Source organism: Chenopodium album, chromosome 6, assembly GCF_948465745.1.
Source record: "Chenopodium album chromosome 6, dcCheAlbu1.1, whole genome shotgun sequence".
Classification (NCBI taxonomy): domain Eukaryota; kingdom Viridiplantae; phylum Streptophyta; class Magnoliopsida; order Caryophyllales; family Amaranthaceae; genus Chenopodium; species Chenopodium album.
The window spans coordinates 2,386,926-2,400,641 of record NC_137839.1 but is presented as its reverse complement, the minus strand read 5'-3'; the positions used below and the strand labels follow the sequence as shown (position 1 = coordinate 2,400,641).

General features: G+C 36.0%; 2 protein-coding genes across 3 annotated transcripts; one reads left to right on the top strand and one right to left on the bottom strand.

Moving 5' to 3' along the window:
• Positions 1 to 437: 437 nt before the first annotated feature.
• Positions 438 to 4,652, top strand: LOC145634253 (uncharacterized). Its single transcript, XM_081685674.1, has 9 exons — positions 438 to 612; positions 770 to 826; positions 968 to 1,065; positions 1,252 to 1,321; positions 2,403 to 2,451; positions 3,552 to 3,640; positions 3,730 to 3,777; positions 4,135 to 4,194; positions 4,296 to 4,652. The coding sequence occupies exons 1-9, from the start codon at positions 553 to 555 to the stop codon at positions 4,404 to 4,406; spliced, it is 642 nt and encodes a 213-aa protein (XP_081541800.1). The 5' UTR covers positions 438 to 552; the 3' UTR covers positions 4,407 to 4,652.
• A 409-nt stretch (positions 4,653 to 5,061) lies between these two features.
• Positions 5,062 to 12,238, bottom strand: LOC145635550 (polyprotein of EF-Ts, chloroplastic-like). 2 transcript variants are annotated; one of them, XM_081686855.1, is made up of 4 exons: positions 12,034 to 12,238; positions 9,135 to 10,911; positions 7,461 to 8,172; positions 5,062 to 6,033 (listed from the first exon to the last, which is right to left on the bottom strand). In XM_081686855.1, exons 2-4 carry the CDS (start codon positions 10,840 to 10,842, stop codon positions 5,373 to 5,375), a joined length of 3,081 nt encoding a protein of 1,026 aa, XP_081542981.1. In that variant the 5' UTR covers positions 10,843 to 10,911; positions 12,034 to 12,238; the 3' UTR covers positions 5,062 to 5,372. The 2 variants fall into 2 exon arrangements, with proteins under 2 accessions (XP_081542981.1, XP_081542982.1); XM_081686856.1 differs by having other exon boundaries at positions 7,461 to 8,169.
• Positions 12,239 to 13,716: the final 1,478 nt, after the last annotated feature.

Genomic DNA, 13,716 nt, shown 5'->3' with positions numbered 1-13,716 from the left:
CCCACAGACGGAAAAGCCACCGGATTTTTGAAATGGGTGGTAATTTGAGCATTTATTTAAATTAAGGGATGGTAATTTAAAATAACAAATTAAACGGGTGGTTAGTTCAAAAATGGTTACATTTTTGGGTGGTAATTTTAAAATTATCCTAAATTCATATGGAGTAATTATAATGAAAGTCAATGTGTCAATTTTTATGAAACGAAGGAAGTAATAACATGCGCAAATGCATTGAATTTGTTATATACACCCGGGTGTAACGTACACCCAACTAACCTAACCCAAGGTTAGTTTTTCCTCTCATTTGATGATTAAATGTAAAACTATCATCAAAATGAAAACAAATAAATGAATAATTACGACTTTATGAGTGTACGGTACATCCGGATGTATATAACAATCTCTCGCAGTTGCGTAATACAGCCCTCTCTCGTACATCTATCAATCCGGCTAATGTTCTTTCATTAACCCCTCGTCAAAACCCTGGGTTGTCCCAAAATAATGCAGTAAGAACTAAGAAGTAAATTCTGGTCTTAGAAATTAGGCAGAAAGATGAAGCTGAAGCAATTAGAGGGTCTCCTCGGAAATCTTGATCAGTTTGCTTCACCTAAGGTATAAATTTCTGTAAAACCCAACATACAAATTCTTCTCAATTTTCTAATTCCTTCCATTTTTCTTTATTTTCAATAAATTATTGCACAATATTTTTCTTAATTCAAGATTTTACATATGTTAATTAGTGTTGGATATTACTCCTTTGTTGCTGCAGATTGAACTTGAACAATACCCAACTGGCCCTCATATTGCTTCTCGAATGTTATACACTGTATGCATAATCCCATTACTTTCTTTATTAGTATAACATTATTTTGTTGTTGATATCATTAGAAAGTTGTAATCTTTTTGAAGTATGATCGATTTACTGTACTGATAATTGATGGGTATTTTTGTTTCTTGAATTGGGTAGGCAGAGAATTCATTTGGAGATGTATGTGATAAGGTGGTGGCTGATTTTGGTTGTGGGTGTGGCACATTAGGAATTGCTGCTGCTCTTCTGGGTGCAGAGTGAGTTTCTTTTAGCATTTCTGTGAGCTTGAGTGCTTGATTTGATTTTTAATGTAGGTTGTCCGAAAATTGAGCTTTTATCATATGACTGAATGTAGCCATGTAGGAAGTATTTCAGTCATGTTTGTTTGAATGTTTGTTTGTTGTCTTCTTTTTTCTTGGGCTGAAGTTGATTGCTGTCAACAGTCATGTTATAGGTTTTGATGTGGACGCTGAATCCCTTGAAATTGCATACTTAAATGCAGAAGATCTAGAGGTATTATATTATATGTGTTGTAGTTTTGTAATTTTAATTCATTATTCAATATGCTGATGCTACTGGCCTTTTGATGCTTGTTTACTGAAAGTGTTGAGGTATAAGGAACTAGATGGGAATTACTTATACACCATATCGATTACGAAATATTAAATAACCCCTGACAAACTGTGATTATAATTTGAAGAGTTGGTGACTACCTAAGGGCGTTCGTGGAACTTTACGGATTTATTTGTTTTACATTTGCAATCCCACTTACTTGGCTAGAGACTTAGTTTAAGCTAATCAGAGGTCTTTCTTTTCAGTATATCAAAATTGAGCTTTACCTTTAGTTGATGTTGATCGGTTTTGATTATCAATTGAGCTCAAGTGGCCTAAACTAGGCAAAGAATCTCCAAGCTAATCATGCCACCTGGCGACAAGCAATGGTTTTTGCTTAGTGTTACTGCCCTACTGGCTTCATTCATTTCTTCTAAATTCTTCTTATTAGAACTTAATATCTGTTATCAGAACTTGTCTATTGGATTGGACTTGTGTAGCCACTATTAGTAGGTGAAAACTCCAGATCAAAGCTAATCACGCCACCTGGTACATCCCCCACTAGAGTCACTACCTTAGATATGAAATGAAAAGGTTCTAGGCTTAGATTGCTTTTATAACGTCTAGGGATATATGATATGTTGCACTTTGCATTTGATAATAAGCATTGTGATATCATTGTTGAATTGAAGATTTAGTCACTACTTTACTCTCTGATTGCCACAGTCGAGCATCATAGTAGCAGACTGTTTCACTGTTAAATGATAATAATAGACAGAGACCAAGAAAACTTCTCCTTTGCTCTTATAGTCGTAGGCTTGTAGCTTTTACCCCCCCCCCCCCCCCCCCCCACAAAAAAAAAAAAAAAGAAAGGTGAAAGGGGTGGATGTTAAGAGGAAGAGAGGATAACTTATAATCCCTAATTTGAATTTGATAGCAAAATTGTAACTTAATTATTTTTTTACCGGACCCAGCATCAATACTGGTATATATTGTTGAATTTGTTTATGATTTAACCATCTGTCATTGTATATATGTGCAGCTGGATATGAATTTTGTTCAATGTGATGTCCGGAACATAGGATGCCGAGGTAATCTTCCCCTTGACCTATGTGATTTCTTCTCTGAGTTAATTTCAAGTTCATTATAAAAAATATTGCCTGAAATGTTAGGTGTCACCTATATACTGTTAAATTCTGTTAGCTGTTTATGTTAATATGCTCCTTTGAAGAAGTATTGATTTACTAGAGAGCTTCAAAGCCTTCAATTTTATTTTGAAAGACTTGAGGCACATCGAGTTGGCAAGGATCCTAGAACCTTGGCATAAGTTAAGAGGTTAAAGGTTTACTCATTAGTTGAGGGTAAAAATAAGCAATAAAACCATCAAAATTTTCATAGTAATGCAACAATTAGCAACATACTGCCATATCATAGATTCATAGAAAAATAGATCATCAAGATTCCTGATGCAATGCTGATGCTCCTTGGGACACCTTAGAGGCTGTCATGGCTTTGTTGCTTTGAATTTAATGTTCCAGTGCCTGAGGTATGGTTTATATGCACTGATTTCAGTAATTATTAGCTTATTCGTAATGTTGAATAGAAATGGTTGTCATTTATGCACTTCTATGCTTTCTTTTAAACGAGGTCTTTATAACATTTGAAGTCTAATGCAATCCTGCTATACTGGCCTTTTCTGATCCATGGATGGTGATCCAGAAGGTCTATCATTGGTGGTGGGCAGAAGGTGGGAACAAGAAAGTGTTGAATCTTGATTCTTCAGAAAGTATAGAAAGTTTTTTTTTTTTTTGGTCAGAGGTTTTTCAGGAGGTCAACCACTTTGAATCTTATTGACAAGCCTGACAAACTCTGAAGTGCTATGCTCAGTGCCATTGTTGATTATTCATGTCTATTCTGAATCTCTTAATCAAGTAAATATATAAAATAAGACTTCAAGGAGGTATCACTTAGCCGCAAACAGAGAGGGCACAAATAGAATACATGCTGTCTTTTTAATCTTTGATAACTTGTCAATCTTAACTACAATTAAAGTTAATTTTCTTCTGACATTATGCTAGTGGTGTTGTATTGTCAGCATATAGTTACATATTGGATTTTTTTCCTTAAAAAATAACATCAAAACTGACCGTTAGATTTCATGTTCTGAAACAATATTAGTGAATTATTTTAGGGAAAACCATTGATACAGTTGTGATGAATCCTCCTTTTGGAACCCGCAATAAGGGAGCTGACATGGACTTTCTGTCTGTAGCTTTGAAGGTACTGTATTGCAGCTAGCTAGATATATTTTCAAATGGTGCACTTCTTTGTGATTTGCTGATTTTAACTTCTTGAAACTTGTTTCTCAGGTCGCTTCTCAAGCAGTATATTCTTTGCATAAAACAACAACAAGAGATGTGAGTCTTCTAAATTGAAACTGTAATCTATTTATGTGATAATTAACAAATTTAGTCTAGTCTAAATGTAAGAAATTAGGTTTCCTAGTAACTTGTTGGAAGTTGTAGTTAAGGGTTGTTTTGGCCCTCTGGTTTATCTAATGAGCTCATGAGCTGTTTCCTTGTTGATCCTTCTTGTAGATATGATATCCCTGCGGTAGATTGTGACTTGTAATGTTTACATGATTCTATTAAGTTCTGTTAACATGCAATGCAAAAATTTTAGTAGATTGAGTTCAGAGCCTATGCTATGAATTACTAGTGTATTCTTAACCTTTGTTTTCATTATATCTTTTCTTTGGTTGTGCCAACATTCAGCATGTGGGAAAGACAGCCTTGCGAGACTATAATGCTAAAAGTGCTGAGGTGTTGTGTGAGGTTAGTACTGCAAATCTTCCTCTGTAGAGAGCAAATATTATGGTCTTTTGCAGGATATAGCAGGTTTTACTCATTTCATTTTCTCTGTTGATTTTTTTCAGCTTCGATATGATGTCCCACAACTGTACAAGTTCCATAAGAAAAAAGAGGTTGATATTGCAGTAGACCTCTGGCGATTTGTGCCCACACCAGCAGCTGGAAATGGTGTTTAACGTTGCAGATGGTCGTGATTTCTTCAAATCTTTTGCCAACAGAATTTGGCATGAATCAAGTTTCAGAAACTGTTCTAGGAAAGTAAAGAGGAATTTTGACTCTTCAAATGTCAAGTCAGGCAACTAGAAAATATACACATTATCCTCTGTAAAATACTTAGTCTGACACAATTGAAAGCTACACAATGCTATTTATTCTTTCTTAGAGATTCCCTGAAACTATTTTTGTAATACTTGAATATTACTAGTTTTTGAAATTATTATTATATGATCATGATCATGTAAGATCAGATTTATAGTTATTTAGATTAATTTTGTGCAATCTCTTGAGTTGGAAACTTGGAATTATTTAGATGCTGGCAGCATATGGATAATACACTGTATTATTCGTTGCCAACAACTTTTTCTTCTGTTATATATGAAAATTCAATAGCATGTAACCGAGTGCAAGAAAAAGAGTCTGGTCACTGGCCTCACTGCTCATTAGCTTCAAATTTAACTGATAGACGGCCAAATGAAACTATGAAGTAAGATATATGCATCAGATTGATTGTTCACAGAAGGAAACCAGAGTAATAATTCATTTTGCCAAAATGATTGCATGATTTACAGAGCTGAACTGACTAGCTGAAAATGTTGTACACACTGTGTAATCTATGTGAAAAATAAACATATACATAAAAGCCTCAAAAACACCTTTACAAAAAGGTTTCATGGTTTCCTCCCAACTTAAAAATACAATTGAAGATGCAGCCTCTTTCTGTCTCTACATCGACTTCTCTCCATACGACCATAATTGCTAGTACTTGAGCTATATATGATGATTATAGAAGACAAAGGCAATAAAAGCAAACAAAAACTGCCTTTTAAAGATACAACAAACTCGAAAGAATTAGATTATCCTTTCTGAATTCAAAAGTCCCACCAACCTGAATTGGAAACTTTCTTCAGATGCTATGATATTATTCATTGAACACTAATCTCAACTTCTGAAGCTTCAGTTTCTGTGTTAGGACTTTCAATTTGCTCACCAAGGGTGTACCGGGTAAACCTCCGAACTTTAATGTTCTCCCCAAGTGCAGCCACAGTTTGCTTCACAAGGTCCTTCACCAGGATACTGTCATCTTTGATGTAGGGCTGCTCCGAAAGAGCGAGTTCTCCTAACCTCTTTGAAATCCTTCCTTCAACAATTTTCTCCCTGATATTCTCAGGCTTTGATAATATATCTTCTCTCTGCATCTCAATCTCCTTTTCCTTGCTCACTATACTTTCTGGTATATCCTCGACAGATACATACTCTACCCGTGGGCAAGCCGCAACTTGCATAGCCAAGTCATCCACCAATTCCTTGAACTTTTCACTTCTACCCACAAAGTCAGTTTCACAGTTAATTTCAAGAAGCACTCCTATGCGAGCATCATGAACATAGGACCCAATTCTTCCCTCAGCTGCAAGCCGACTAGATTTCTTTTCAGCACTAGATAGGCCCTTCTTTCTAAGATACTCTTGAGCTTGCTCAAGATCCCCTCCAGTCTCAGCAAGAGCCTTCTTGCAATCCATCATGCCTGCTCCAGTTTCATCTCGTAATTGTTTGACTAAGGCAGCTGAGACTGCTACTGTTGGTGCCCTGCATTATGCATTGAAGTAAATGAAATTGAGATCAGCATGTTACTTAAAGGACAAATTAGAAGAGAACAACATATGTGATGACCATCAATCTGTCAACAATCTACAGAAGTTTAACTTCAAACTAAGTACAAGTTTCACCAGAGGCACTTATACATGATCTATTCTGTCAGTGTTATTTAGGATAGGTATTGCAGACAAGACTAAAGAATACATAAAGTGTTGCTTATGAATAACTATGTATATGGCCTTGGTGCTAAGCAAGGAAACTCAAAATCCTTAATTTCATTTAATGGCTGTAGTTTTAAGTTAGGGAGTATTATATCTGATGTGGAGATACAATACATATTATAGATTACCAAGCAGCTGAAGTTTAGACTGCTGTTTTACTGCTAGTAAAGTATGATACCAGATAATTAAATTTTGTGGGATCCCTTTCACAATCTCAATTTCTCAACCATAAAAACGATAGAAAAAGAGAATATATGCTGTGCCATGAAATTTATGCTAAACAAAAACATCAATAACTGACTAGAACCTAAACAACTTTCACTCCTTGATTAATCTGTGAGTAATCAGACTCTAGAAAACTTGGAATATAATGTCCATTTTGAATGCAAAAATTACTGATCCATGCCTGCAACAATGAGTCCAAGAGTATGCGCATGTAATTTTATTGTTTATGTATCTAAAGGAGTGCTTCAACTAGATTGCTAAAAATTTAAAATTTCAGACTTCAATACAACTCTTTTTTATTATTACACAATTCATAACAAGATCAGCAGTAATGCAGTAGACTTGAACCTTAAACTTCCAAAAAAGTTATGATATATGCTCAATCTTTGCATGGGTGAATGTATGTATATCAATATGTATCATTTATGAAGTGCATCACTTTCAACACGTCATTAGTCTCATTACAAATGTAAATTAGCAGATCAAGGGATATATTACTTCTTATAAAAGTCGTACACAGAAATCTAAGCAGGGTGATACTGATAGACTGGTTATTTACCAGAAAAGCTTAAGTATCATAGAATGTGGATAAAATACTGTAGTGTTGTTCGAATGATAGTAGGAAAGACCGAATTCTAATAAATTCTAAAGGTATGAATAGATAGATAGCGCACAACATACCATTTCATATTTTGCAACATAAGGTCTGTGACAAGAGCCATTAAATAATATCTACGTTACTCTAAACCTTCATAAGATATCAAGTATTACTGTACAAGTGATCGGATACTCTACACATAGACGTGGTATGACACCAAAACATGCAAAATATCCATAAAATGATCGTGTAGGCTCATGTCTGATACATACACACACCCGACATCTATGTCAGACATTTCTATCGAGTCTAAGTAAAGTAGGATAATATTATATTATATACTGTAACAAGAGGAAAATCAAGGTATAACTTACTTCTCAACTGGTTTTTCAATTTCAGCTGCAGCAGGCTTCTCTTGTTCTGGTGCAGAGGATGGTTTTGCTGCAGTTTGGGCAGCCACCTCAGCTGCAAAATCTTGGGATTTCTTCTCCAATCCTTCACCAAGATTGTACCTCACAAACCTATTCACTTTAATGTTTTCTCCAATTGTTGCAATTGTCTGCTTCACCCAATCCTTAACAACCACTTTATCATCCTTGATGTATGGCTGCTCGAGCAAAGCCAAGTCTCCAAGCCTCTTATTAACCCGCCCTTCAACAATTTTTGACCTGATTTGCTCAGGTTTTGACAATAAATCTTCCTTCTGCATTTCAATTTCTTTTTCTTTATTCACAATTTCTTTTGGAACATCATCAGTAGAAAGGTACTCCACTTGAGGGCATGCAGCCACTTGCATAGCTAGATCATCGACTAGCTCTCGAAAAATATCACCCCGAGAAACAAAATCTGTCTCACAATTCACCTCAATCAGAACTCCGATTCTGCTATCATGAATGTAGGAACCTATTCTCCCTTCAGCAGTGGTTCTGCTAGCTTTCTTATCTGCACTGGCTAGTCCTTTCTTTCTGAGAAACTCTTGTGCTTTAACAATATCACCTCCAGTCTCAGAGAGTGCCTTTTTGCAATCCATCATCCCAGCTCCTGTTTCATCTCTTAACTGCTTTACAAGAGCAGGGGATATAGCTGCTGCAAACATAACAGACAAGGATGCAGAAACTGTAAATAATAAGGCAATGATAAGCGCTTATGCATGATCCTATTTACAGGAATCAGCCAAGCACATTAGCCTGTGACATGTAATTTATCTGACTTCTAAAGGCATAAAAAAAAAAAAAAAAAAAAAAAAAAAAAAAAAAAAAAAAAAAAAAACAAATACTTCTATGCTTCCATTGAAAATAAAGCATGTCTTATCTCTATGAAGAGAGATTCGGCCTTTCTCCTGGGGTAGACTGGTTTCACAAACATCCAACAATTAATGCTTTGTAAGTTCTTTTATCTTTCATTCTTGTTATTGCAGTGGAATGTGGGGAAGGGAATCTAGAAGCATTTTAGACCAAAACAATGACTTCAGCTACCTAGACATCACAAAACACAGGAAAAATTTATTAAAGAAAAAAAAGTTGAGAATTTATAGCATCCTAAAGGTTTGTCACAGTTTTACCTTCTAGACTTAACATGGCTTTTGCAGGGGTTATTCACAACACCAGACAAGTTTCACAAATATCCAAATATTTGTATGTGACAGGGAGAAAGTACACTTTGAAAAACTAGGTAAATTACATAATCCTTCAACTAGAACTAACCACCAAACCTCAATTTAACATTTACGCTGGTAGTACAAATATAAAAATTGACCATAAATTTCTGAAAACTCGTTTTTGAGTTCAATTGGTTACATCAATCTTCATAGTGCTTACATATACACTTCAGAAAATCAGGGACGTTCACTCAACCAAACGCTCCACAAAACTGTCATTAGAGATTTTAAAACGGAGAAAAACAAGATACAGATAATTTTGAAATAGAAATGCTGTTACTTAGAAGGCATCCTGAAATCTTTAAAATATTGTGATAATATGCACTAAGATATTTTTAGATCTAGCAAATTTTAATTTAATTAGGAACTAACAGACGGGAAGTTTAGCCACCTTTGGAGGCGCTTTCCTGAGGGGAAGATCCATTTGGTCCACTAGAGTCATTGATACTCCCATTAGCCTCAGGAGAAGTCGTCTCAACACTGGTTGCATCAGTAGGGATTTCTACAGGAGCATCCTCTTTTGCACTAACATCCTCAGCTGGAGTTTCTACTACTGTTTCTTGGCTAAGAGGAGACACCTCACTTTTTGTCTCTCCATCTTCAGCCGATGGGGGAGAAGGTATTGGTGTTGTTGCCTCATCTTCCGCACTTGAGGCACTAATGCTATCAGGACTAGACGTCTCCACTATGGATTCATCTGTGGGAATCTCTAATTGCACGTCTTCTTTTGCACTAACAATCTCAGGTTGAGTTTCTGCCCCAACTTCCTGGACAACTGAAGAGGCCTCACTTGTCTGTTCATTGTCAGCCAAAAGGGCACCAGATATTGCTGCTGTCTCATCTTCTGCAACAGGAGCATCATCTTGACTCGTCATTGCAACTTCTTCACGGTTTGTATCTGCTTCTTCCTCAATGGAGGGAGCAGCAGCCTCAACATTTTCTGATGTATCATCTACAGAACTAACTTCACTAGCATCCTTGCTTGAGGTTTCAGCAGATTCATCTTCCTCGGGTTTTTCTCTCTCATCTAAAAAGGCAGCAATATCCTTGTTTCTACGGAAAGCAACAACAAAGGGGTTAGTTGCTTCATGGACAACACCCTGATTCAACTTTGAATCGAGCTTGTTCACATCTTCCGCTGTCTTCATGGTTAATGTTACTATGCCTCTTGAAATACGTAACACACGGACTTTAACTTCTTGGCCAACCTCTAGCGATGTGTTCCCCATAACGTTCCCAAAACCATCATCTGGTTCCTCTGATGTTGGCAGAAAACCTTCCTCTCCCTCAGGAAGAGATATAAAAGCACCACTTCGTGCAAAATTTTTAACAGTGCCCACAAGATCTTGCCCCTGGACAAACTTGGTTTTCTTCACATCTTCTCTCTTCTGAGAACTTCTAGTTGAGCTCCTTCTAGGTGATCTATCCTTGTCACTGCTACCATCTTTCTTTTGCTGGGGCTTGCTGCTACTATCATCGTCACGCATTGAAAGAGATATCCTCCTTGTCTCAGTATTCACTTCTAATAGTCTCACTTTCACCTCTTGGCCTATAGAAACCACATCATTGACATCCTTTACAAAGCTAGCACTTAATTGGGAAACATGCACCAGACCATCTGTAAATGCTCCAAAATCAACAAAAGCACCAAATGGCTGTATTGACCTTACTTTTCCAGTAAATATTGCCCCAGCAACTAGGTCCTCATCCTTAACAGGTGGCATCTCACTCTTCCTGCCTGGTCTTCTCTTAACCTGAGCAGAAGAAGCACTTGTATCAGATTTAGCGGAGGGTTCCTCATTTGTCTGAACTTCTTCAGGTGGTCCAGCAGATGCTTCATCTGCCACTGATGAATCTTGTTCCTCTAACACGACATCTGTCCCTGTGGCTGATAATTTCTGAATTCTTGAACATCCATTTTTCAATTGTTGAAATACTGTGATGCTTTGTGGAAGGGCTATAGAATGTTTCTGGGAGGATATTAAAGACCTTTTAAGGTTTCCAGAGTATCTGGAAAAACACCTGCTCTTCCTTATCGTAAATGCATTTCCAGGAATAAATGAAATATTGCTTACTGAACAAGGAATTACAGGCGTCATTTAGGCTAGTGCATAAAGTTATGGTCTCCTCTTTTTTGTTTTGCTGAAATTAGCAGATCATCTATGCACCTGAAAAACAATGATCAGAATCTTTAATCATCCAACATACTACGAACATTTCAACACTGATAAACATATCTAAGATGATGAAATGTTGCTGGAATTCTATAATAAGATGAAAATTGTATTTTATCAATGTCATGCCAATATCACTATACATTACACGTGCCTCATTCTTCACCTTGAAGCATAGTATGGATAGCAATAGCATATGATAATGATAAAACAGCCCACATAACGAAAATTGCTAACTTACTAAGCATGCTTCCTGTGGTGTGGCATCTACATATAATATCATCTAGTCAATACCTTAATTAAACAATTACTAGAAACTCGACTAAACACTCATCTTCATTAAATCTGAGAAGCAAAGGTTTACATTGCGTCGAAGGTCTTCCAGGGAATCAAATGCACTCAGTTGTGTAAATACCAAGCATATGCTCTACTATTACCACCAAAAATACCATCATATGACTCCTAACATACAAGTACAAGGTCCATAATCTAAAGCTCAAAATACAGCAAAAGTGAGGCTTGTTTAAATTATAAAATTGATATGTTAGCCAAACTAAACTAACCCCATTACTTTGGTCATACTATATACTTTACAAATGCCAATTGCCACAAATTCCATTACATTTTCCAATTCTACAAACTAACACAAATATAAGACCTTTCAAACTAGGGATAACAGAAATACACCGTAATTTCTCACAATTAATCAATAAACCGTTCAAAATTGATAATTCTACTACAATGCGGACTTTTATCAAAGGGGTAAATATAAATTAGAACAGAGAAATTAAATTTTTGCATTCTACCTTGAATTTTAAAACAAATAAATAAAAATCCAGCAACTGCAATTGACAGAAGCATTTGAATAAAGCTGAACTATGAACAGTCTAAATTACAACTTAAATTAAATTACCAAATAAATTCTTAAATTTCATAATTAGTAGCTCAAACGCCGGATTAATCAATTAATACAATAATTTCAGAAGAAAAAACAAAACCCAGAAACAAGAACACAACATAAACCCATAATAATCAAAGAAACATTGAATATCAAGCCGGAAAAGAAAATTGACAATTAAACTACATAAGAAGGAAGTATTGTACAAAAGCTCGTACCTTTCTAATTGTATTAAGAATAATAAACTCCAAACAAAAGGGGTGATAGATAAAATTTGGAAATTAAAAGTTGAAAGTCAGAGGAAAAGTAGGATAAACCAAGAAAATAGAGAAGCTCAGAGTGTCAGTCTCTCTCTATTTCTATGTTTGTGGAAGTGAGTAAGAAGAAGGAAATGAAAGGCAGGGCATTAGCTTCTTATCTTCATTTCTGAATATTGTGATAACTTAATTCAATGAATGTTTCCATACCATTTTTTTTTTACACATTGTTTGAAGCCCAATTAGGCAGTCCATATAGTCAATTGTGGTCACTTTACCATGATATCAGCCCAACCCAGTCCCTCATGGCTTTTTGGCGCTTTTTTTTAGGTAAGATGTAAGATATTACTGAAGCGGCACCTCTTACAGTCCGAAACCTCCAAAATTTCTCAAAAATCGTGGATATTAGCCTTAAATTTTGGAATTTTTTGACTTTTTTTTCCGTGTAAATAAAAATTGTCGAAATGTTTACCATGGTCCCTAATACCCTTCGGGAAGTCCAATTGGATGGGTGGAACCATCCAATTTGCCTTTAAATGACCAATTTACCCGGTTACAACTTGCACTGATTTCATTAATTCAAGCCTACCACGAACATTTATGGCAACACATAATGATCATATATGGTTCCAAACGACATAATATGACCCCGAGATGTATTCCCTAGAATTTCAAGACTTTTCGACACCGGGCCCCGAAGACTCCAAAAATTCTCAAAAAGCGTGGATATAGCCTTCAATTTTTGAATTTTTTGCCTTTTTTCACCTAAAATAAAAATTGCCGAAATGTTTACCATGGTCCCTAATATCCTCCGGGAGTCCAATTGGATGGGTGGAACCATCCAATTTGCCTTAAAACGGCCAATTTACCGGTTTACAACTTGCATTAATTTCATTAATTCAAGTCTACCACGAACATTTATGGCAACAAATAAGGATCATATATGGTTCCAACCGACATAATATGACCTCGAGATGTATCCCCTAAAATCTCTACTTTTTTTTTCGAAATCAGGCCTCGAAACCATCGAAATTTTCTAAAAGGTGTGGATATTAGCCTTCAATTTTGGAATTTTTTGACTTTTTTTCGCTCGAAAATAAAAATTGCCGAACTATTTACCATGGTCCCTAATATCCTCCGGGAGTCCAATTAGGTGGGTGGAACCTTCCAATTTGCCTTTAAACGACCAATTTACCGGTTTACAACTTGCACCGATTTCATTAATTCAAGCCTATCACGAACATTTATGACAATAAATAATGATCATATATGGTTCCAAACGACATTATATGATCCCGAGATGTATTCCCTAGAATGTCAAGACTTTTAGACACCGGGCCATGAAGACTCCAAAAATTTTCAAAAAACGTGGATTTTTATGACTTTTTTCGCTAGGAAAAAAAAGTTACCGAAATGTTTACCATGGTCGTCCTTTATACCCTCCGAGATTCCAATTGGGTGGGTGGAAGTGGAACCATCCAATTTGCCGTTAAACGGCCTATTTACCGGTTTACAACTTGCACCGATTTCATTAACTCAAGCTTACCACGAACATTTATGACAACATATAATGATCATTTATGGTTCCAAACGGCATTATATGACCCCGAGATGAAATCCTAAATTTTCAAGGCTTTTCGACAC